Source organism: Meleagris gallopavo, chromosome 3, assembly GCF_000146605.3.
Source record: "Meleagris gallopavo isolate NT-WF06-2002-E0010 breed Aviagen turkey brand Nicholas breeding stock chromosome 3, Turkey_5.1, whole genome shotgun sequence".
Lineage (NCBI taxonomy): Eukaryota > Metazoa > Chordata > Aves > Galliformes > Phasianidae > Meleagris > Meleagris gallopavo.
In genome coordinates, this window is record NC_015013.2 from 80,058,199 (window position 1) to 80,083,280 (window position 25,082).

General features: G+C 45.3%; 1 protein-coding gene and 1 long non-coding RNA gene across 2 annotated transcripts in view; one reads left to right on the plus strand and one right to left on the minus strand.

The window, feature by feature from the left end:
• The window catches only part of EXT1 (exostosin glycosyltransferase 1), a 159,344-nt gene that overhangs the window by 21,773 nt on the left and 112,489 nt on the right, over window positions 1-25,082 (minus strand). Inside the window, 1 exon segment of the mRNA XM_019614218.2 lies at window positions 3,140-3,233. Within this exon segment, the coding sequence (XP_019469763.1) occupies window positions 3,140-3,233 (94 nt within the window).
• On the plus strand, window positions 15,990-21,631 carry LOC109366875. The gene is made up of 4 exons (XR_002113545.2): window positions 15,990-20,217; window positions 20,951-21,057; window positions 21,287-21,353; window positions 21,427-21,631. It is a non-coding gene; the product is annotated as an uncharacterized LOC109366875 (long non-coding RNA).

The following is a 25,082-nucleotide window of genomic DNA, read 5'->3' on the forward strand; positions in this document are numbered from 1 at the left end:
ATTTGCCTCTGATATCAGAGGCCAACATCATAGAATAGCAGGCATTGCTTTTGGAGCAGCCCTTATGTAATTCCTGAGCACTTCTTCCATCTAGAAGGAGTGAATTCCCCATCCTGCTTGATAACAGCTCACTGAACAGAAGCGACTGCATAAACACAACTCGTCTTTCATTATCTGCCTATAAAAACAGTAATTGCTTTTGGTCTTAAAACAAACAAAAAGCATGTACGTTTAGTATCTATTTCTTAGCAGTATGGTTTATCTAAATTATTTTATCTTTTATGAGTTGTGTAAAGTCCTCTACACCGAGAGCAAGTTTGCAAATATTTGGTAAATGGCGCCGTGTTCCCATAAATAAACGATCACTATGACATTCCCTATAGCTGGATGACAATGTATGATCCCAGCCAAAAGCCTACTGAAGTGATGAAACAACCTGTTACCGGAGGATCTGCATTAGCCTGTGCTTTGGTTCATTTTCTTTGGATAAAGCCAAGCTTGTGAGCTCTGAGTATGGCCCAGACTGAGGTCTGTCCCCCTGTACCTTCTGAAGAATGGCATAAAGGGAACTTTACAGGCTGCTGTACCTTCCTTTTTAGCATACACAGAGGATTTTAGACTAGCCACATATCTGCATTACAGCAGTGCTTACAATGTGTAAAGAACTGTGATCTTCTGTGAGAAAATGACATTAGTGCATGAAAAAAAGCCAACCAGAAAACACTTAGCAATGTGTTTTCATGTTTAAAACATTTCACTAATGTGGATTATGTTTTTTAACATGCCCTGGAGCCAGACTGAAATTGGGAATTCATCATAATCAGTATATACTGCTGCTACTCTGGCAGGAAAATCCTCAATGCCTGCATTTTATCTTGGTCAATCTGAAGCCTCCAAGTTCTGAACAGCGAGGTATGCTCTCTGCTTTCTTCTCCTGAGAAGATTTATCTAACAAGAGCTGCATGACTTGTGGCCCACTCAAGAAAAATGCTAAGCGGTGTTTTTCAGAAGGATCTGAAGCCACTTGTCATCCCAAAGAAGCCAATCTGACTTCTCTCTCCAAAGAGGCTGGAGAGGGAACAGCACTTTGAGAGCTCCCTACCTCCCCTATGAAGACAGGCTGAGGGAGCTGGGCTTGTTCAGCCTGGAGAAGAGAAGGCTGTAGGGTAACCCCGCTGCAGCCTTCCAGTACCTGAAGGGAGTCTACAAACAGGAGGGGAGTCAACTTTTTACTCGGGTAGACAGTGATAGGACAAGGGGGAATGGTTTTAAGCTGAAGGAGGGAAGGTTTAGATTGAATGTCAGGGGAAGTTATTCAGAGAGAGAGCAGTGAGGTGCTGGAACAGGCTGCCCAGACAAGCTTTGGATGCCCTGTCCCTGGAGGTGTTCAAGACCAGGTTGGATAGGGCCCTGGGCAACCTGGTCTAGTACCAGATCTGGAGGTTGATGGCCCTGCCTGTGGCAGGAGAGTTGGAACTTGATAATCCTTGAGGTCCCTTCCAACCCATACCATTCTATGATCCGATGATTCTGTGAGGGCTATTTAACTTCACCTGAGTAGATCAAAGAGGGAAATGACAGTTCAGAACCTGGATCTCTGGTAGGTTAGCATGTGTTGATTCGCAGACTAAAGGTAAGTGTTCAGTGCTTTCAAAATGCTCTAGGATATCCAAGACACTCACCCAAGGTTGGCAGACATGAAAACACCAAATGGGAGATCTGAATCCTTCAGGAGAAGCAGTGGAAAATCAAAAAGGTGCAGCTGGGCTTCAAATATGACATCATACACCTACATTTAGGTACCTGAATACTGCTCTTCATTATGGTAAACAATACTCTGTGATAGCAACTGGAATACTTTGTGGTTAATGAAGAGGTCTGTTGTGATAGGACAAGGGGAGGTGGTTTTAAAGTAAAAGAGGGGAGATTAAGCTGGATATAAGGAAAAAGTTTTTTACAATAAGGGTGGTGAAGCACTGGAACAACTTGCTCAGAGATGTAGCAGATGCCCCGTCTCTACAGACATTCAAGGTCAGGCAGGATGGGGCTCTGAGTACCCTGCTCTAGCTGTAGGCATCCCTCTTCATTGCAGGGAAAGTGGACTAGATAGCCTTTTAGGGTCTCCAACTCAAACGATTCTAGGATTCTATGATTCTAAGAGAAGTGTTGTGACGGTATTCACTAATAGCTCTATTGCCAACTCCAGGACACTTCTCAAATGGCAAAACAGTGCCTAAAGGCAGGACCCTCTATGGTGTCCTCATCTGCCTCCTCTCTGCCATCAAGAAATGCTCCAGCCTTCCGCTAGGAAGAAATGCCTTTCACTCTGGCTCCTACAAGCAAGCAATCCAGATGCAAATCCCAGAGGGGAGCTGCAGCATCTGTACAACTGAGCGAAGCTTAGGACCCCAGGGATGAGCTGATGCTTGTAAAAAAAAAAAGGTCACGCTGTCTGCATCCAGTGTAGGTCAGTGTCAGTCTGCTGGAGACAGAAACCTGATCATCACACTGCTGAACCTGGCTGCTACAGAGACTCAAGAGCCCCACTGCATTGCCCTCTTCTGCTGGTCAACAGTAAAAAAAGGAGACTATGAACCAAAAATGCTTTTAGAAGGTGAAGAGGATTTGGGTGTTGTCCAAAACATGCTGCAAGCTCCCCGAGATCAGTCTACATCCATCTCTCCATGATGATTCCATCTGGAACTCTACAACCTCCAGACCACCTTCAGAATGCTCAGCAAGCAGCAATGAAAGCCGATGCAGGAGCAAGTCTGTTTTGGCTAAGTGACAAGGAAGAGCTATTTTACTGCCCCAGGGCTTATTTGCAGAGGTCACCGTCCCCATGGGAAGTCTCACAGTTTTATAAAATACGGCTCTAAGCTGGTCCAACCTTTCGGCTTCACCATATTCAGGGAAACCTTTTTCCTGGAGGTAATGCAATTCAACCTTCAGATGAACGCTGTGCTCAGCCCCTCCTGGGAAGAAGCTGCCAATTGCTCCAGAAGTATGAATAGAGTCTTTTGCAAAGTGGATTACTGTCCACGAGGGAAATGAAAGACATTTCCCTCCTCGCCACCCCCCTGCGATTGCATGTCGAATTGCAGCCAGCGAAACCAATGCTTTAAGCTGCAGCTCTTACCTGCAAGGCTTCTAGAAACCTGAAAGAGCCAAGCCTGCGGCCACGGGGAACCAGACAGAAAGTGGCATTGTGCAGCATTTCACGGTAATCATACCTAACAAGAACAGGAGAGAAAAGAGAAAATTGAATTAGCGGTGAGTCCTAGAGTAACTGGGCATGAAAATGCAAACAGCTGTTGAGACACATCTGGATAAAATCATCTCTGCCCCAGGAGCCCACCTCCAGGTTAACTAGCTCCCTGTGTGCATGCGTGCACATGTGACACTCTCACTCACTCTTCTCCAGCCCCAAGGAGCAGCCACCATGGGACAACACTGTGACAGCAGTAAAGACACTGAGAACCAAGGAAATAATCTTGCTTTTGGAAAAAATATGCAGTATCTACGTACGTAGGTGTGCATGAATTCTAACAATAAACTTGGATTAAAAGCATTTATACCAAAGACATTGTCACAGCACTCCTGTGAACCCGATTTCTATCCAGACTTAGTCAAAGTCATGCACAACTGTGTTCGTTCCTGCATAATAGGTTTGTACAAAGCAAAAAATATTCAAACTCTGCCATACAAATCTTCCTTATCAAACAGACACTGAAAGAAGGGGAGCGTTACAATGACTCTCTTGGTGGTTATTGTGAAGGGTGACGGGAGGAGGAGGGATAAACTGCTTCAGCAGCCAAATTTTGGCAATTAACCATAGCTGCAATGACCCCTGCTCCTCTGAACTAGAACTTTAAGATTCGTCTGTTTGTTTTCCTGACTCCATCAATCACTTCAAAACCATTTACCAAAAATACACATCAAATCCTAACGGTTTCCATCCAGTTATTAGCTAATTGTACTTCTGGCAAACCTGAAGAACTGCAAATGGCATTGACCTTGCTGGAATGCCCAACTCGAGAAAAAAGGATCAGGACTAAATAACCTTTCCTCCTGAAGGGTTTCCTAGACTCCGGAGACAGATGAGATTTTGACACTAACTTGTGGCACTGACATTTCCTAACAGTAATAATCTAATTTAACCACAGTCTGCAGGTGCAGCAAGTTTTTTTGGATTTGTGTCCGTGTGTGTGTGTGTATATGTATATATGTGTGTATGTATCTCTATATGATTATATTATATATAAGAAACCCAGATCTATGTTAGTATTCTCACCCAGGCCAGACAGATGGGAGTAAGCCAATTTTCAATTATAAGCTCCGTCTTTAAGAAGAGACATCTTGCAAAGGCCCATTTGCTTAAACAAGCGTGTACAGCTAATTTGCACAAGAAAAGGTCACTGTGAATGGATTAAGATTATCTCCACTGAGAGTAAAATAACAACCCTCGTTGCATTAATTAAAACTACAAAACAGACTTCAAAGTACATTCTTTAAAATCGTATCTCAACTTTGGTTAAAAGACATATATACACATCCCATGCGAGTGGCATGGAATCATTTCTCAGTGTGGCACATTGACAATCACCCACGTCCCAGTTCTACAGTCAGCAGTTACATAGCACATAGGGAAAAAAAATAAATGCCATCTTAAAGAATTCATTTTCAAATTGTAGGTCTGAGGCTCATTGCTTTCACTGTGTATTGTATGACAGTAAATTTTAATAAACACCTAAAATAGAATACCCCCAGGGCTGGAGTACACCAGTCACAGGGCTTATTCTTGGTGGATTCTAATGATAGCTATCATTAGCAAGCTAAAAATGTAAAATCCTGATAATATCCCGGAATGCAACAATATCCACAAAACGTCGGTGGCAGAATCAGAGCACAAAGGAAAGCAGAGAAAGAGGCCAGTGGAAGAGAGACCTCCATATGTCAGTGACGTTTTGTACTGGGCTCTCTTTCTTTCATATCTGATTTGCTGATGTTAGGACAAATTTCTGAAAGAAAATAAAAGGATTTTGTTGACCATTTCCCACCCGAAACCCAGTTAGCATCTTGCTCTCGTTTGTGCTTTTTAAAGCTGAACCTGTGATTTATTGCCTAGCTCTGGAATAGCATGGTTCATGGTCATCAAGCAATTTATCTACATCATGCATACAGAGAGAGAGCGCCTCATCCTAACCTTGATGTATGGGCACAAAATTTCCACTCACTTCGGGGAGAACCTGCAAATATAACACAAGCAGACCCAGAGTAAAGCAATATCCATCATAAGATGCTGCAGCTCATGCACTGCACCAGGCATCCTCCTCATGGACAAATTTCTCCGCAGTTTCAACCTAAGTGTTTTAAGGTCACTCAACACCACCTCAAAGTGCAGTACAGAAAGACTCATTTCTGATCCCCCTTGGCAAACAGCTATTTCTTTGAAATTCTTAAAATGAACATGCTAATTTTACTGCTGCTGATTCGTGGGCAGCATGCAAAGCTGACCTAACTGACTGGCAGCAGATAGCTCTGCATGCTTAAATACAGACTCAGAGAAGACAGTGGCTACAAAAGCATCACGCGGGGAAGGATCCTACAGACCATGTGGCAGACATGCAGCTCCAGGGCAACTGCAAAGCAGAGCTGGAGGCATCTGGCACAGAAGGCCGATGGAAATAAAATCAACAGTAGCAGGAAGTATAAAGGATCGAGTACAGACAGAGCTGACATGTCTATGTGCTGCCGCAGGGCAGCATGATGCTCCTTCTGTTGGGGCTGCTCTGGTCCCGCTGTTGATAGCATCACACCTGTTATGGGCTTGGTTTCACCTTCATCTTCAGTGACTGACCCAGCGAGACCTCCGGGCAGCAATGAGCTCCTACCACTCCTTCATAGCTGGCAGGGGGGCTTAAGAAGCAGAAGAAACACTGAAGATTTAAGGAGGAGCCTTCTTTTCTTCTGTTCCAGAACCACTTATACCCATCACTTGAGCAACACTTGAGGGCCACAGGGAGGTTTGATTGCACTACCATGGATCCTCCCAGGCCACAGCTTCTGGCTCCTGCAGATGGCTCCATACAACCACAGGCCCCACCGGCACCTGGAAATGGGTCTGGGGCCCACCCACACCTGAGAAATGGTATCACCAACAGGGCATTTATTTCCTGAAATCTCCTGGTCTCTTGCCTTGAGGACAACGCTGCCAGTGGCCACACTTACTGCTCCGGCACCACCCACGTCTGTGCTGTGGTGACATTCTGTGCCCATGTGGGGAGTGGCTCACACAGGGCCCTAGCTGCACCATTCAAACACATTACAATCCAAAACATACATGCTTTTAAAATAAGAGTTATGGTTTTAAAACTAAAATAGCTGCAGATCTAACCCAAAGCTCACATCCCTCTGTAACGATCAGCACTGTGCTTTAATAACTTTCAGGCTTCCTTCCACAATGATTAAGCGCACCACACTCACAGCTAATACTTTTTTAGGCAGCATAAACAAATAGCTCTATTTGTAATCAACCCTAATGTATTCACACTTTAATTGAAAATCCCCTCCCTGCTCCCACCCATAGCTGGGAAAACGCAGACGGCCCCATCTATCACGCAGGTGTGAACACCGCAATGCCACGTGGGCCATGAGCAGACAGGCAAAATGCAGCCCAACACAATGCTCCTGCGATGCTCGCTCCTCGATCCGTTTTTTTTTCTTTCAGATGGGCCGACCCCATCCGTCAGCATGCGGTCGGGCTGCCTGGGATTCCCGCTTCCCATCATGCCGAGGAGCGCAGCCGGCGGCTCCGCGGTGACTCAGCCATGCCACGCATTCCTCTGCGCAGCTTAAGCATTTCCCCATGTCACTGAGCTCCCATAAGCTACCCTGGGAAACAGTTGCACTACCAGTTTTAATATAAACAGTTTTTTCTTTCTCAAAGAAGCATCGTCATCACCACTGAGTGAAAAGAGGGCTAAAAAGTCGGCAGGCCATTAAGACCAGCACATGTGTCCGGTTGCTCGGACGTACCAGCTATTATCTATCGTACTTCACAAAGCAGCGTATGTCTTTCCTGACTCAATCCTCTGAATGCTGATATGGGACACCACCGGCAGGAAAACCTGAAGGACAGATGTGTGCTGGCTCTTCCAGCAGCCAGGCCAGGCCCTGGAATGCCACCACCAGCATCCCTGCTGCTTCCCGCCCCTCTTGTGACACAGCACGTGCTGCAAGCCAGCCCTGTGGTGCCTCCATCAGAAGTCAGATGGAAGAGAATACAGCAGCAGAAACCGAAACAAATGCAATGGCCTCAGCCCAACAGTATCTATTTTAACAGTGCCACATGTAATCCATCTTTTGGAAGATGCTGGAGCTCATCTTGGCAGAGAGTATCAGTGCATACCACTATAGATGTCAGATGGGACTAGAGATTTTTTTTTTCCTTCCTGAGCCAAAAATTGCTATGGCACTTCACCAAGTATGTTCAGGGCTCCCTCCCTGAATCTGTGAACCCACGGATGCACAATGCATCTTCCAAAATAATCTAGATCAGTGCAAGTGCTATGACAAAGCCAGATATGAAACACTTATAACACAAGGCTAAATGGCAGAGCGTTCCCTAGTTTTCCAATATATTAAATTTCAGCCATTAATCAATTGGCCAGTTTTCCGTGGGTGAATTCTTAATGCAGATGGTTCTGAACTACTGGCTGGAGAGGTTGAAAAGAAACCCACTTTGTCACACGGGACGTCTCGTTGCTTGGTTTCCATTAAGGCATGTTGGCTTTAAAATAAACTGTCAAGTAAAACTTGGCATTGGAAACATCAAGTGAGTAACTGTCTTTGTAGGAAACCTGACAACTCAGCTGTGTGTCAGACAGATAGCTCTGACTCGGAGCTCCAGAAGCTCACACACCCTGCCTGGAAGGGTGCCGTCACCATGATCCGCTTGCTTTGGGATTTACAGCCCAAGCATGATACTTTCAGGTGATCTTGCTGCTGGTTAACAGGCTACTGGCTGACAGTTCATTTCCCTCTCTGCAAGGACTGGTTCTGGAATTAGAAAGTTTGGAGGTGCAAAAACATAATTGGAAAACTTTTTTTTTTTTCCCTTGCTTAAAGGGCTAATTGATTTCACAGGTGTTTAATTATCATTTGCTGTGAGATAATACCTTGTAGTGCCATAAAAAATGGATTTAATTTTCGAGTGCTTGCAAAACCATTGCCAAAGCCAAGTTAGAGCTAAAGCTAGATAATTATTCTATAAATCAAACACACTGCCTCCTTTCTTTGAAATTTTTAATACTTGGCTATAATGATATCTGACGACCTTGAAACTAACATAAAAAGGATTTTCTTGCCAAGTGCTGACAGGCAGCCATTGGAGTACTTCTTTCAGCCTAGCTCACTACCACAGATGCAGCCAGCCATGTTGCCCTGGCTGCAGAAGGGATACTACAGTCAAAGAACAGTGACAGTGTGCACGAGCAGTGCTCTCGATGCACAGGTAATGGCTGAGTCCAATTATGAGCACGAGCTGGGACTGAAAATGCAATATTCACAAAACTGCTGCAGAACTCTGCTAGATATAGCAACAGACACATAACTTTGCAAACGTTCAGCAACCCGTGTCAAGGTGCAAATATTTTCTCCTTTCTATGCAAGGAAGCATGCCAGCATCTCCTTTAGTTCAGAAGGCTGGATTAACCAAGAAGAACAGGCAAGCATAGTTTAATGTAATGACAAGGGAGCTTTGTTGCAGTTAGGATGGACAGTAGCCATTGAAATCTAAATCATCTTTAAAGTCTTCAATAGCATCACAGTTGTATTCAGCTCACTTCCATGTTCTGCACAGAAACACTCAGATCCACGAGGTGTTAGCATCGATGTACAACCTAACAAATACAAAGCATTTTAACGATTTTTTACCATGAGACACTTCATCTAAATATATATGCAGAAGGCACTGTAAATCTCTATAGCTCGTGCAAAGCATGCACAAGGGTCAGCCTGCCAAAGCTGGCCCACTGGCTGGCAGTGCAGGGCTCACACCACCTGGGGCAAAGCAGTTTTATGTAGGGGTACATGTTTTCTCACCAACATCACTTTGTGCTTAAGGATAATTGCTTATTTAACAAATGTGTCCATAGCCTGTCAGACTCCAGATCCTGAGCAGCCAGGTCTAGTGGGAAGTGCCCTGTCCCACAGCAGGTCAGAACTATGGAAGGAGGCCCCTTCCAACCCAAACCACTCCATGACTCTAAGCTGCTGGACAAGGTGAAGACAAGTCCAACCTGCCCAGATCCTCCATCTCTTCAGGTGACATCAGGAAGGCAGATTCCTTTTGGCAGAACTCCTTTAACAATAAATTACACTTCGTATCATTATGCGCCTCTACCTTGCCGTTTCTCTGGAGATCACAAAGTCCTCTTTGAATATTTGAATATAAAGCACGTCATCACGTTGGTGGGAGAACAAAGCCACGCTTCCATCCCACTGACAGGGAATCTGGCAAAGAGCAATGGCACAGGCATATGCACTGCAGGGAGAGATTGGACATCTCCTAACCTTGGCTTCAGGTGAGGCTTCTGCTAAGCCATCCCCAGCATTTAGTGCAGAAAAATGCAGAATTGAGTTGAAAGTAATACCTAACTCCTGACAATGCTTTGAACAGAGAGCTCATTTTTAAAATTAGGGATATCACATTCTCTTTCACAGTGAATTTATTAGGCTTCAGCCTTTTACCAGTGAAGTGGCATCAAACACTCGCCCTAAATAGTCTCAGCTGGCCCAATACCTGACCTCAAATGCTCTGACATTCCAGTCACTTGGCACTGCAAAGCCAGTTTTCTTACTGATTTCTTCTCTAACTTAAAAAGAAAAAAAGGAAAGAAGGAAAAAAGCCTACTGGAATTGTATTTATTAAAGCATCGGTTTGGATTAAAGATCCAAACAAAGAAAAATTCATCCCGCATTTTCGGAACAAAGAAACAAATTTTCGCTCATCTGCCATTCAGTCTAATTTTGAGATTAGTGGACATACCTGCGAGCTTCCAAGCACAGAGAAAAGAAAGGTGCATTGTGAGACCTCTCACCCGCCAACACCTGCAGGTTCCAAAGCCAACCATTCCCTGCTGCCTGTCAAAAGAAAGGCTTCCAAATCTTTCTTAATTATTTTTAAATAGCTCTTTATTGAAAACCTGCAGTAAAAAAATGCTAAAGAGGATCAGTTTTCTAGAGTTTCATGCTTGAGTATCTTGGGTTACTGTTTTAACTAACTTAGAAATGGCTGACCTGTAGGATTTGGACAGGACCAGCAGGATAGCAGAGAGTACAAACTGCTGAGGACTGAACTAGAAGAGGCTACTGTTTCTATTCTCACTTTGAACGTCTGGCTGAGCCCTTTACCAAACGATTTAAAACAATCTGTATGAAGCTTATCATTTCCTATTCAGCTCCTATTCAGATTTTCCCATTATGGCCATCGAGCTCCTAAGTGGCTTGTTGGCATCTTTAAAAGTTATAGTACTCTAGATGCAGCATCTAAAAATGGAAAGCAAAGATGATGTGCAATACTGGCTCTAATTATGCAGGATTTCATTTCTATGAATGACTAGAATTATTTCAAAAATAAATAAATAAATAAATAAATAAATAAATAAATAAATAAGGAGGAACTACACAGGAACTGCTGGCAGAGCCCCACGTTGTCTAGGAACGCTGACCCAAAATGCGACCATGCTTGGAGGAAAAATTAGTTCAGCAAATCCATGGAACAGCTTTGAATGAAACAGAGAGGTGAGTTATTTTTTACTCAGTCAGCTGCAGCTTAGTCCCCACGAGTGGTAACACCACAACACGTCCAGATCCATCAGCATTTAGGTTGTTTATTATTCTCATACTTGCCTTTATCTCAAGGTCTCAGATTTTTATAAATGAGGCAAAAATACCTCAAAAATCGGATTAGGTCTTTAACTAGGAACAAAAAGAAAACTCTAATTCCATGCATTTAAATTTTGCAACACTGAAATTTAGCATAAAATCCCAGCACTGCTACAGCCCAGGGGGGGGCTTCCTGCAATGGACAGCAGGACCTGATCTCCTGAACTTAGTGAGCAACAACTTCTGCAATAAATCCGTACAGGAGTGCAAACCACAGAAGGGCAGTAAAGTCAGCAAATTTATTTTTTATTGCAGTCAACAGTGACTACTAAAATAATTTTCATTTTCTAGCAGAGAGAAAGCAGGAAGAGAAATACAAATGCACTGACAGTCATTTTTAAGTGATGCCTTCCATTTCTGTCCCTGGCACCATTAACGCAAAGCTAAATTGGGCCATGCTAAGAACCAGGGCCGTGCTTCTCAGCAGAGCCACAGTGTGATCTCACACTGTGAGAGTGGTCACTCAGCAGACCCACTCCTCCTCTGTGCTCTCATTTCTGCTGACTTAGTTGATCAAAAGATAAGTTTTCTACTATTTGCTCTACTTGGCAAAAAAAGCATCTAGGAGAAGAACACAATCCCTTTGCATCTCTGCATCATCAGGTCCCCTTCGGAGCAGGACTCTTCTCTCCCTCCTGAGCCAGAGCAAAGTGCAATCTGCACCCAATTCAATGCACCTGGAGAACTGCAGATGGCTTTTGTTAGGTTGTTTTGACTCCTCATTGGGTTGTTTATGCAACCTCAGTGGTCCTCAATTGACATTATACCAGATCAGGGCAACTTTATTCCAATTAGCACAGTTGGAGAGGGTCTCACACTCCTAATGGTGACACATGGGACTTTACAGCCCCAGCTTGGGCACTCAAGACCACTGTCTGAAAATTCCACATGCACACGCAAGCATACTTACATGTACATACTTCTACAGTGGATTTTCAGCTGGAAACCAGCAATGCACATGCTTATCCTTCTTCTCTTGCCTGACCCTGATCTGACACAAAAATCTCTTATTACCAGCTATTACTTTTCAAAATGTCTTTTTCAAAACACAGGTACTACACAGGTACTACTTCTAGAGTTAGAAGAATAACCAACTAAAAATCCTGGAAAAGTCGCTTTGAAGGAGTGAGAGGGATGTCTTCTTTAAAAAACAGTACACAGAAGCATGTGCCGAGCACTATCTAAACTGGATGATCGCCCAGTTCTGTGTACTACTTTCCATTTGCCTTGTAGAGCCCCTGGGAGGCCACATACCTGCTCACAGTGAATACCTGGATGCTGACATCTGCATCCCTAGTGCATCAGTGCAGTGTGAGCCAGATGAGTTTGCCTAGACACAGCCCATGTTTCTAACTCCACATCGAAGCCTGTTACTGTGCTCAGCACCCAGTACTGTGCCGGATCATCTGCTTTAGGTTTTAGCATTCCTGCCCCACTGGGCAGTGTATGCCTGAACATGCTATGTCTGTTTGCAAGCTAATACATTATTTATACAAACTATTCAGGCATAGCTGCAAAGATATGAAACATTTATCAACAAAGGGACTAGTTTGTCATTTTAAAATAATTATGCTTCTTTAAAGAAAGCAACAAATTCAGTTGCCCCAGAATTATTTATTAGATTGCACAGACATGAAAGGACTGTCTCTTTCAAAGGGAGGAGTCTCTACCCCAAATAAAGCTTTAATCGAAGCTGGGATACAGCCAGGCACCTACACCAGCCCTGCTGGGATGCATGTGGTGCAGGCCCAGCACCGCCTGGCCAAACTGCTTAGCTCTCTATATGCTCCCTGCACCGCACTGCCTCTTTATTTCTCCTCAAGCACACGAGTCACAAGGACAAATGGAAGCAGAAAGGCATCGGTGTGGAAGTGCACAAGTCAGAGGGACCCGTGCTCTGGTGTGCTTTGTGGCCTGCCAAGGAAAACATGATAGTCCAGACAAAAAGGCTTAGGATGGGATGCCAGCAGTGATCAGATTAGTCCAAGGAATGACATCTCTTCGGCCAAGTGCTAACAGCTAGCAGATGGAAGGAAATACTTGCCCTCACGATGCTGACTATAGCAGAGGCCAAGCGATGTCACGCAACTTCTTTTTTATACAAGTGTGTTAATTCTGATATTAATTTTAAGATCTGTAATATGAGCCTATTTCCTTTTTTTTTGAACCTTCCAGAGATAAGCACAGAGTAGCAACCAAGATAACCACAAAGGAGGCTTTTACATTGGGTAATGTTGGCTTACTACCTCTTGTAAGCAGTACCTGTGGCACCCCACTCTGGCTGCTGAGCAGGCTGCCAATTCCCTGCTGAGTCTGGGCGCTGTGTGCCGTGTCCCCAAGGGGACAGGCGAGCCCGCCAGCTCGCTCTGCAAACTTCCTGGCAGCTGGTCTCCCTCAGCTCCCTCTCGCAGACTCCAGATGGTTTTTGATACAGGAGCCTTCCTCCAGCAGTGCTGGGCAAGTCAGAAATTTATGCCAACATCAGAGGCTAAAAATGTGCTGATCTGGAGCAGGAGTTTTTAGGCATCCTCATGAAGTGCAGACAGACATCTTGCATATATAGTTAAAGGGACAATAAAACGCTGTAAACCAAAATGCTGTGTAGTGCTTGGCATCTGAAACAAGGCATTCTACTTCAGAAAGTAGCAATTCTGAAAAGGATTACAGGGTCACAAGCAACTCAAGGCTGTTAGACAGGAGTGAACGAAGCCTTATACACATCAACCACCAAGTACAGGGATGACATATTCCCTGCATAACCAGAGCTGGTGAGACAGAAACACCAGAAAACATTCAGTGCTAATACCCTGCACCCTAAAGAATGATGAAAAAATGAAGACAGAGAACAGATACAGAGAGATTATTTAAGGAACTGCAGTACATGCCTTACTAAGAGGGACTTAAAGACCTATGCTTGTTCAGCTTATCAGAGAGAAGAGTAAGAAGCAGCTTGATTTCGGTGCTGAGTGTCTCTACAGGGAGAGAGAGGAGATGAGAGTTCTTCAGCCTGCCGGGAAAGGGCACAACACCAATCAGAAGGTGGAAGTTAACCATGAAACAAACATCAATAGAAATCTGTCCTCACATCCCAGCTCTTGGTGGCTTTTCTGCGGAGAAAGCTCCTTGGATGGGCAGGGACTGCTTTCCTGGAGGACATGCACAACTCAACCCCATTCTGCATTCAGTACCAGGGGTAAACCGGGTGACCCAGAATGGCTGTGATGTACAGGAGATCAGACAAAGTAATCTCATGGTCCATCTGGCCTTCCATTTTCTGTAAAAGCTTCTAATATCTTTTGCCTTCTGACTGTCCATAGCACCAAACCGCTACTTCCAATATTTTAGCATGCAAACTTCATCAAATTAGATTACTACTGAAATGTGTGGGGACATAAAAAGGGACAGCAGCTTCTGATAAGCAATCTCTGGATGGTGTTAGCTCACTCTACTAAACATTAGTAGACTGAATTCAATAACAAAAAACCTCTAGAAGCTCTGCTCCTTCAGACCAATGCATTCAAGTTACTCAAGAACGGTTTCACTGATGAATGTACAGTCTAAAAAGTACCCATCATTGTTTGGAGAGCAGTGTTATCTGTCTGTAGGTCTGAAGTTTGTGCCATTCTGATAGAAGCCTCCAAAGGACTGCTCCACATGGATGATTATTGGGACCAGAGTACCAAATGAAAAGATTCACTCTTCAGTGACCATTTTGGTAAAATTAACTGCACCATTCATGCATTTACAGGGAAGAAGGAAGAAAAAAGAAACAAGAAAATCTTGACGGCTAGGTGGAAATTTTAAAATGCTCTTTTTAATGGATTACTGAAACCCTCCGGAGCTCATCTGCAGATACTGGAAACAAGAATGGATAAACCTAGAAGCCCAGGGATTAGCAAAGTCATTACAACAATCACATTTTCCTTATGCGGAATATTTTGCTTTCTCCTCCCTGCATCTTTCAAAGGTTTATGATCTCTGTCTGGTAACACAGCCAGCTTTTCCACTGAAATGCACCAAGCCCTCTATAATTTACTTGGAAATATTGGCATTTATTATCCTTTGCAGCAAGCAGTTCTATTGAAAAGTATTTTCTCCTCACAGAGTAAGGCTCCAGCAGAGGAGGACTGTAGAGAAGAGCGGAAGATCAGATCCCGGCCTGGCTTCAGACGCCCCATGCTCGGGGGGATGGAGGTCTGCAGGCCGCCATCGGGCCTCAGCACCCTTCTCTCGAGCTGCACCTCCCTCTTGTCCTGTTGAGAGCCCTGTCTCTGGCAGAAAGCTGACCAGGGGAAGAGGAGGGCAGCCTGAACCCTGCCGAAGGCACTGTGTGGAGCTGGCTGTGGTTTACAGGGCCTCCTTGCCTCGCTCAGCCTATCACCCCTTCCAAGCCCAGTGCAGCCCCGTGGTGGCCGACACACCGCGTGGGGAAGGAGAGAGCAACTGCTGCCTCAGCAGATTTCCCCAGATAGTCATGGGAGAGCTTGGAAGGAATTTGGAAAAAATGAAGCTTTTGCAGTAACACATGACTTTACTGTCCCAGCACTGCCACAGATGTCAAAGCCTCAACAAATACTGCCTGAATGAGAGATGTGACAAAAGCCCACAGAGGAGCTATGGCAGAGTGGTGACGACATTAACCCTTTCTTCTGCACATTTTATTACAACCAGTATTTTCTGATCTTATCAACCCCCAGACTCCTGACAAATGTGCAGACTCATCCTGCTTTAATTATTCTTACTGCAACTCTGCTCCACCCATGTTCAGGACAGGCTGCAGGCAGCCCAGGATGGAGGTGGATGTGATGGCACACAGAGCCTGGGCATGGCAGTGCCATGCTGCTTCCCTGGCCATACAGCCAGATCCTGCTGCAAGCTGGCACCTGCCTCATCCAATTTAACCTCCAAGCAGCGCAGAGCCCCATAATCCCCGATGTGCAGATAAGGAGGTAATACTGAGGCCAAGACAGAGTGGGCTCAGGGTATGGCCAGATGCTGCGTGGGAGTAGGAGCCTCGAGCTGGAGGCTGCAGCTGCTTGCGAAGGCCAAGCTGGGTGTTCTGGTTGAGCAGGATTGCAAGGCCAAGAACCATGCAGGGATATCCTCTTGGGCTGGCAGGTGTCCAGTAGTGGCTAGGTCCCTTTGGGTCACAAAGGACACGACGACAGCCTACAGCCTGGCTCTCATCTCCACACTGCTGAGCCACACTGAGAGTTACAGTTTTTACACTTTACTGCTCGTTTGTGAGAGCCTAGCTAAAAGCCGCCTTCAAACCCTGAAAGCATGCAGCTTCTTGCAGCAGCCCCAGGACATGCGATGTTGGTCTTCAAGTGCCCAAAAGAGAGCACATGAGCCTGGTGGGTCGTTGTGATGCTCTCTGCCAGGGGAGACAGCACAGCAGAGAGCATCTCCTGCCACCTCACCCTGCTGGCTGCACAGCTTGAAAGAATCTGGTTGCTGTTTTCATACACTGCAGCAGAGAAGCTGTTACTTTGTTCTGTCTGCTGCTTAGAAAAACACACCAAGGTCAAACAAAGAATATTACTTGGAGGCTCTTCCCAGCAGCATCAGGGTTTGGGTGCCAAACAGAGGTTACACCAGCAGGAAAAACGCTTCTGCCTCTGACGTCTGTATGGTGACCCCGAACAGCCAGCACAGGGTGAGTTTGTGCTTAGCCCGAGGATTGTTTGCAAAATGATCAATGACGCACACAGATGGGCTCTTGCTTGCCTTGCTGCACACTGCAAATATTGCTTTTAACAATGAGATTTTGCTGAGCAGTTCTGAATGCACCCAAACTGGAATGCCCAAGATAAAACTGCAAATGGGAAGTGACAAGATCCCCAGCCACCTTCCAAGAGGGACTGAGTGGTCAGCCTGCTGCCTTGGGCTGAGCCTGCGGGGCTATTTCAGCAGGCTGAAGAACAGATGCAACGAATGTCACCTACCCTCTGCTGCTGCTGCTCTGAAGCTCAGCACCATGTGTAAGCTGAAAATCCTTTTCCACTCTGTCTCTGGAGCAATCCTGGTTCTTACAGTTGGAATTCTTTCAATTTCCAAACAAGATCTAATCAGAGCTTCTGCAGGGGTCAAAGTCAATAACAATAGACAAGTGCCAGTTTCACTTGCAGAATCTCTAATTACTTTTACTAATTGTCAGTTGGCTGTTACAGTGTGATTGCTCCAAGTCTCCTAACCAAGCGCAACTGAGTAATGAGGTGAGAAGAGCTTAGGAGAGAAAGGCCAGTGGGCTTATTCCCTGCTTTGAGGTTAGGTGGACAATGGTGGCCAGATTCTGCTCCCAGTTACTCTGGTGTGAATCTCAGCAGAGTTGCTCTGGATTTATACCTATGTAGCTCAGAAAACAACCTGTCCTGTCCCAGCTTTTCTTCTTTAGTGATCACTCTTCTAAATCCTGGGATCTGCTTCTCCCCATGAGCTCCTGCCTTCCCCAAGCAGCTGGTTTGGCAAGTGCCAGGCTCTGAGGGTTTCCACATGGCTTTGCAGATGCTTTCAGTTGCAAGCAAAGAGAAACTCAAGAGGCACAATGCCTGTTGTGAGCACAGCCACTCAGCTAACAGGTCCTAACGGCCCTGCCTGGGTCCCAGAAAAACCTGTGGGTCAGCAGCACCACAGAAATTACAGGGTAATGTTCTGCATTTAAAACGGAGGGGTTTTAATCTTTGGCACCAGTGAAAGGCTGTTTTTCACAAAACTGAGTGATAAAACTCTACAAGAAACACTCATCCCCAAACTATCTGTGTGGCTTTTGCACACATCTGTTTCTCTCCTGTCCTCAAGAGATGTCTAAAATCTAATTAACCAATTAATTTGCAAATATATTCTAATTTATTCAAGGCAGATTTTCTTAGTGTTAAATTATCTGACAGTGAACCATACGCTGCACACAGGAACAGGACTTCATTAAAATACCAAAGGTTACACAAATGGAATAAAAATTATATTTGTACTACAGTCAGCACATACTTATATCTTCTAATGAGAAAATGTGTTTGTATTTCCCTATTTCTAATTTGTTTTTGCATGTTTGGTGTAAACCTGCGGATAATGCATTAGCGATACCAAGCTACCACACCTTGTGCTAAAACGTGAATATTGCAGGAGGCCCCCATGTCTGCTGAACTTGTGAGACACTTTCAGTACATAAATAAACCACAGTGAAGGCTGGCATGACTCATCTCATCCCAAAGGATGCCCCGGTTCCTTCCCTACAGAAAGGGTAGAGTCACCGTGTGGATTTGCCTCCCGCAGCAGGAAGCTCTTTGTTGGGAAATCTCAAGTCATCATTGACAGCAATTGTGCAGAATCTGTCTGAAGGGAAAAAAAGAAAAGCTAATACATTGTTCTGGATTGCTGTACTGAAATGCTTTTTCCCCTCCCAACTCCAGTTGTGTGAGTACAAATACAACAGCTGGTTCCAATTCTGCCGGCTACTGGAGTGATTGTATCATTCACTGTGGCATGGCATCAGTCACAGCCATGCTCAACCTTCTTGCAAGTGCAGGGGATGTGCTGCTGTGTTTGGCAAAAAGAGTCAACAACAACAGAAACACCCTCATGAGTTACTAACTATTTGAGTATACAGAACAAACAAAAATACTCTGAAAACACTGGGCCCAGAATTACCTCTTGAAGACATTAATACCTAACAGCTGTTTTCTTTGCTTGACGAGCAACTTAGTATTTTATTACAGTTTAATACTCTACAGTTCCACCACAGTCAATTAAGACCAAGTTACTGTTGTTCAGGCATACATATACATAAGTAGGGCCGGTCCAATGCTGGGAGATGAGTTAAATCTGTAACATGACAGAAAATGAGGGACTTCTCTCACACCACAGAACAGGTCAGTGGCTGAGCTAAGAGCAGTCTGGGCTCTCAACACTGCAAGCCTTCAGCTGTCAAGATGCACCCAACGGGATATGTCCAACACGATGCACAACCCAGCATGATGTTTGTAATTAGCCACGACCAGTCATTAACAGGGTGTCAGACTCTGCCTCAGCAGAAGCTTCTCTAGCAGCATTAAGAAGGCACGAAAAACATGAAAAGAGTGAGATAAATGAGTAGGGAAGGACCCTGAGAGCTTAGCAGTGCAACAAGTGACAGTGCTCATGCAGCCTCAAATGCACCCAACCAGAATTTGATCTGGATCCAAAGGCAGCTAAGGAGAGTGATCAGAACAGTGTCACAGTAAGTGCTGAAGCTCGGCAAGGACACCAGAGCCAGTCCGATGAGGAGCACACAGTAACCAGCAATGCAGAAAAGGCAAAAAATGCAACAATAAGAACAGCCAATAAAAAGAAGATGGATTTAAAGTGCTAAAACTTTTTTTAATTTTTCTTAAGCTGCAGCTTATAATTAAGCTGTGGAACTAATTGTCTCTAAATATAATTGAGGCCAGGAACTTCTGTGAGATCAGAGAAAGAATGAGCAGTAGATAATGAGAGTATCACAGCTCTGTTATATTCAACACACACAGAGCCAGGGATGCACAAACTCTGTGTTTCCAGGGTGCACCTCAATCCAGAGGAAAGGAAGAAGCTGGCCCTGGGGAGAATAATTATGTAGTCACCCCTTGTGGATATTAACATCAAAATACATGTCAGTGGGTAAGGAAACGCCCTCCAGCTGTCCACACTGGATACTGCTGCCTCCTTTATCCCCAGGTCTTCCCTTTCAGATAAACCCCAGAAGAGCAACTCCAAAGGGAATGAAAGGAGTTGTCAGAGAACTGCAGAGCAGACACAGGACCTGAAACTAGATTTAATGTTTTGCCAGTTGTTTAGGTTTTCTTCCTGTACAGCTGTATGTGGAACATGCAAGCACATGCTCAGCTCAGAGAGGTCAGCAGCACATGGGCTGGCTTTGGCAGAGAGTGGAACTGTTTGAGTTTCTGATCATGGCTCGTTATGTCAGCAGAACCTGTCCACACAGTCCCACATGACCAATTATTCTTCCCAAAAGCTTTTAAATTTATTTATCTTTGTTCATATCCAAACCAAAGAATTAAGCTGTGCAGCTGTTTATTTGCTCTCTGTGCTGGTCACAGGCAGAGCTGCCTCAAACCGCTCAGGACTGAAAATGAAACTCTCGTGACCTCACAAACAAACCACTGAAATGTCCTCATAAAGGATCTCAGTTATTTCTAGCCTTTGCCTTGAACCTCTGTGGTTGAAGACCTTCGAACCCTCGAAGAACAAGAGATTGTTGGGTTTTTCCCTATTTAAAGGCTTTCTTGTCCTGTAAGTTGCACATATTTATACATTTGCATATAATGTACCACTTTAAAACTGTAAAATTAGACAACTCTTCTCTGGTTTACTCATTAGCGTGCTGCTGAAGTGTCCACCATTGGCTGAAGGTGCAAAAAGTGTGGACCTTAAAAAAGGTTGATCAAAACCAGCTCCTGTTTTAGCGATAGCTTAAGCTATTAAAATATATTCAGCATTATCTGCCTTAATGTCAGCCACAGTAAATTACTGTCCTGATACAGACAATCCCAGAAGGAGAGCACAATTTCTTCTACATTTTTCATACAAAGCAGATGACACCTTCTACCTTGCTCAAGCAGGGTCTACCACTGACACTACATTTCATATGCGTAGTGTTTTCAGCTTGCCTCTCAAATGGCAGTATGTGCTCTCAGATCTCCGTGACAAGCTTTAGCTAATTTAATACTCACTCAATATTTTCATTTTAGCTGCTAGGAGAGGAAAATAATGTGGGGAAAAATCTGAAATTGTCACAACACCAAAGGGCATTGCCTATAATCATGCAGCCATGATTTAAAGCTAAGTGACAGTCTATAATTGAATTGTCTGGACTGCCTACGGTTTATTTACTGAATTCAAACATACTGCGGAGGGGTGTCAAAAGAGTGCAGGTCTTCATTTATTCAAGCAAAGAGGGGGGCATTAATGCTCTGTATACCTCTGGTATCGAGGAACCTTCTACATGTGTCCTGCCTCCTATCAGCTTCAGCAGAGTGGAAGCAAGGCATTGCCTTGGCAAGACGTGGGAAAGACAGGCCCACCTGCATGAGACTCCTGAGCTGGAGGCGAAAGAATGAAGAGGAGATTCAGGTTAGCTGTTAGGGGGAAAATCTTTACTCAGAGGGTCGTGAGGCAGTGGCACAGACTGCCCTCAGAAGCTCTGGGTGCCCCATCCCTGGAAGTGTTCAAAGCCACGTTGGATGGGGCCCTGGGCAGTCTGAGCTAGTGGGCCCTGCTCAAGGGAGGGGGATTGAAACTGTCTTGTTTTTTAAGTCTCTGCCAATGCAAGCCATTCTATGATTCTATGAAATCTCCCTAGATGAGAGCTTCAGCTGAGCCATTTCCCAAGCCTTCATTGCCATGCCCACCTTCTCCTAGGGCTGCAGGTAAAGTTAGACATCCTCCTGTAAGCCAACACAGCTTCTACTTGAACCTGCACAAAGCTTTCCATGCTTACAGGGATCACTGGGCTGCAAACAGCAGTGACGAAGCATCACTGAGGGTGGATCCAAGCTCTGAGCTGACAGGACAAAACCCATCTCCACTCTTGGGATAGAGGATGTAAGAGTCTGCATGGCAGCCTAGGCTCAGAGGACACCACTGAGTCTGCTGCAGCCCCCAAGCCCAGACAGATGAATGAACACACATGGAAAGACAGGGACATCTGTCTATACAGAAGTATGAAGGGAAGCTGAGGCCACCAACGCATTTATCACAGAGGAGCTAACACAGTCTGTTCATCTGAACCACCGCAATATGTTAGTAACCATGCAGGCCAGCAAAGGGCTCTGCTTTTAAGACATTGCAGAATAAAAGAAACATTATGTTTACAACACTTTTCCCAGCAAGCACACAGTCTAATGCTTTGGGTATTTCTATGGTACTTGTATACAAAACTGCCCTGGTAAGTCCTTGCCCAGCCAGATAAAGGCTGGGACATGAACGAGGATTTCGGCTTGGGGGCCCCACAGCTGGCGCTCCAGGAAAACCCCAAGGAGGGAGAAAATACCAAATGGATGAAGCCAGAGTTTTAGCAACTTGTTCACACTGTGGCACAGAGTACACAGAGTGAGAAAAGATAATTAGGTCCCAAATCTGCACGAGAAGATTTTTGCAGGATTTTGTTCTTGAAGTGGGAAACTGCTCCTACAAGGTCTATTTCTGGAGATTTTCCTTCAAAGAGATCAGAAGTCTTTATGTTGAAATTTCTCAGTGGGAAGTTTTTACGGGAACCGCACTTGAAAGGAGTGGTGACAGAGCAGAAGAAACTCAGGAACACGATCGGGGCTGGAAACTCTATCACATGGCTGAAACTATGCATAGCTCCTCCATCCTCAGTGACTCCGTATTTGGGGATAATAAACTACCTACAGGACTGCTGGCCGTTTTAATTCAGAGAGAGTCTCACAGCTTTTGGCTCTCTAGAAGAGAAAGAGATGAGGAGCGTTCTTTTTGCCCTTGGGATTATAATCAGGGTAGGAATCACTCCATCACTTTGTGAAGCCAGGAATGTCTACATCAGTCCCTTGGTAGCAGCTGCTTGATTTCTTTCTCTATTGTTTTTTGGTTTGTTTGTTTGGTTGTTTTTTTTTGTTTGTTTTTTTGTTTTTTGTTTTTTTTTAACAGACTGCAGGGTCATCTTCCAGCGGAGTCTCTGCACATTGGGTTCGGTTCTCAGGCTGAAGCCCAAAACTCAGGGGTTTTGGTTTTCACTGGAATGTTTTGAGAATCCCTTGAGAATCTGCCCTTAGGCTCCCATCACACGATTTCTGGAAGGAAATGATCTGTCTGTACCAGAAACAGCTTCTGAATCATCTGCCACATGCTTCCTCTTTCACACAGGGAAAATGTTGTCCTAACTCCTTCCATCCCCTTCAGAAAAATGTACAGAATGTTTCAGCATACCCCATGGACAGGAATTTTAGGAGCCTTATCCTCCCAACTCTGCCATCAGCTTTCACCTGGTCACTGGCTGGAAAATGCCAAGTGACAAATGACCGCAAGAAAAAACACAGAATCATAAAGGCTGGAAAAGGCCTCTATCACCTATCAACCCATCACCACCATGCTCGCTAAAACATGTCACTCAGTGCCACATCTACACAGTTCTTAAAATATCCAGGGATGGTGACTCCACCACCTCCCTTGGCAGCCTGTGCCACTGCCCGACTACTCTTTTGGAGAAGTTTTTCCTAACATTCAACCTGACACTATAGGGGAATGGCTCAAAGGACACATTCCTGCCCATCAGTCCTTGCATGGCTTCAGTTCTGTTCCTCTTATGCTTGCCCAAAGCAGCTGAGGCAGGTTGTTGCCCAGCAGCATGCTTTGTGTTGGGGACTGGAGTACCTCACAAAGGTCTGCTTGCTGGTGTCTAGACGATGGCACCTCATGTTTCAACTTTTCAGAGACGTGTGACATTTCATGCTTTCAAAGGAAAACAAATGCCACAAAAAGGCTAAATACCAACAACTTAACTTTTCGCCTTGCACCAATTAAGAAGAATTAAAAAGGTTGGAGAGAAAAGATTTAGCCACAAGGAGAGGCACCCACAGGCAGCTCTGCTGCTCAGCCCTATGGCATCACCTTGTGCCGAGTGCGAGAGCTTGGGGATGACCAGTTCCTGGGATTACCTGGAAATGGTGCTGTGAAACACCATGAAAATCTGGCTGTGAGAGGGCCTGGCTCCCAGGCAGCCTCCCCTCCAAGGATAGCATGAATACTGCCTAATATTCAGCATTTCAATGCTCCTGCAGACCTGGCAACAAGTGTTTGCCCAGGCTCATGCTCTGGAATACCAGCCTGGTGCTGCAGAAAGCATTAGAAGGGATTTGATCCCTTCTCCCAGCGAGAACTTCAGCCCAAAAGGCCAACCATCAGCCCGAAAGGCCAACTATATCCTGGGTTGCATTAAAAAAGGGTGGCCAGCAGGGAGAGGGAGGTGATTGTCCCCCTCTACTCAGCTCTTGTGAGGCTCCATCTGCAGTACTGCATCCAGGCCTGGGGCCTCCAGTGCAGGAAGGACGTGGAGCTCTTGGAGCGGGTCCAGATGAGAGCCACTAAGATGATCCTCTCCTATGAGAAAAGTTGAGAGAGCTGGGATTGTTTAGCTTGGAGAAGAGAAGGCTCTGGGAAGACCTCATTGTGGCCTTCCAATACTTGAAGGAAGTATATGAACAGGAGGGCGAATAGCTGTTTAGAAGGGAGGATATTCCCAAGGGGGAATGGTCTTAAACTGAGACACGGGAGGTTTAGATTAGGTATTAGGAGGAAGTTCTTCACACTGAGGGTGGTGACACACTGGAACAGGTTGCCTAAGGAGGTTGTGGATGCCCAGTCCCTGGATGCATTTAAGGCCAGGCTGGATGTGGCTCTGGGCAGCCTGGTCTGGTGGTTGGCAACCCTGCACATAGCAGGGAGGTTGAAAATAGATGATCATTGAGGTCCTTTTCAAGCCAGGCCATTCTATGATTCTATGAACTCAGCCAGGCTGAGCTGTCACAATGCGTGCTTGTGGCACAGCCTCAGCCCTCCCGCTTTCCCCCATCGGTCACTGAGTCCAGAGTATGTGATTGCATGGGTTAGAAAGAAGGGTGCAAGCAAACTAGTTCAGAGAAGTGCACCAAAGCAGCAATTTATTTCACACTTAAATGGTTCGCTGCAAGTAACAGGCTTTATTTGGACTTTGGGAGATAACTGGTTTGGTCAGTGGCTGAAAAATCTGGCTCATGCTCTCACAGCTCAATTCCCACTCAGCAGAGGCTCCTTCCTCTCTAACCTCAGCTGTGGCGAGGTGCGGGTTTGTGGGCATGTGCGGAAACCCCATGTGCACAGCTCACCACCGGTGCGCTACTGCTCTGTCACCATGCAGGAAGGCCTCACATTCTGCTGTTTACCACCGGTGTGCTGGGGACCGCCGGCTCTTGCAGCTCAAGAGGGGGAGTAATAAACGTCTGAAGCTATTTTTTAAGCTGTCCACGTTCTGAAAGGCTATTTGGCAGTTTGCTGTGTATTCAGAGACCTGGGCTTTACTTTGCCACTTTGATGAACTAATCTTTTAAATCTTCTGTGTTTCAAGCCCATTGCCCATTACCACTTATAACGCCACAGATTCT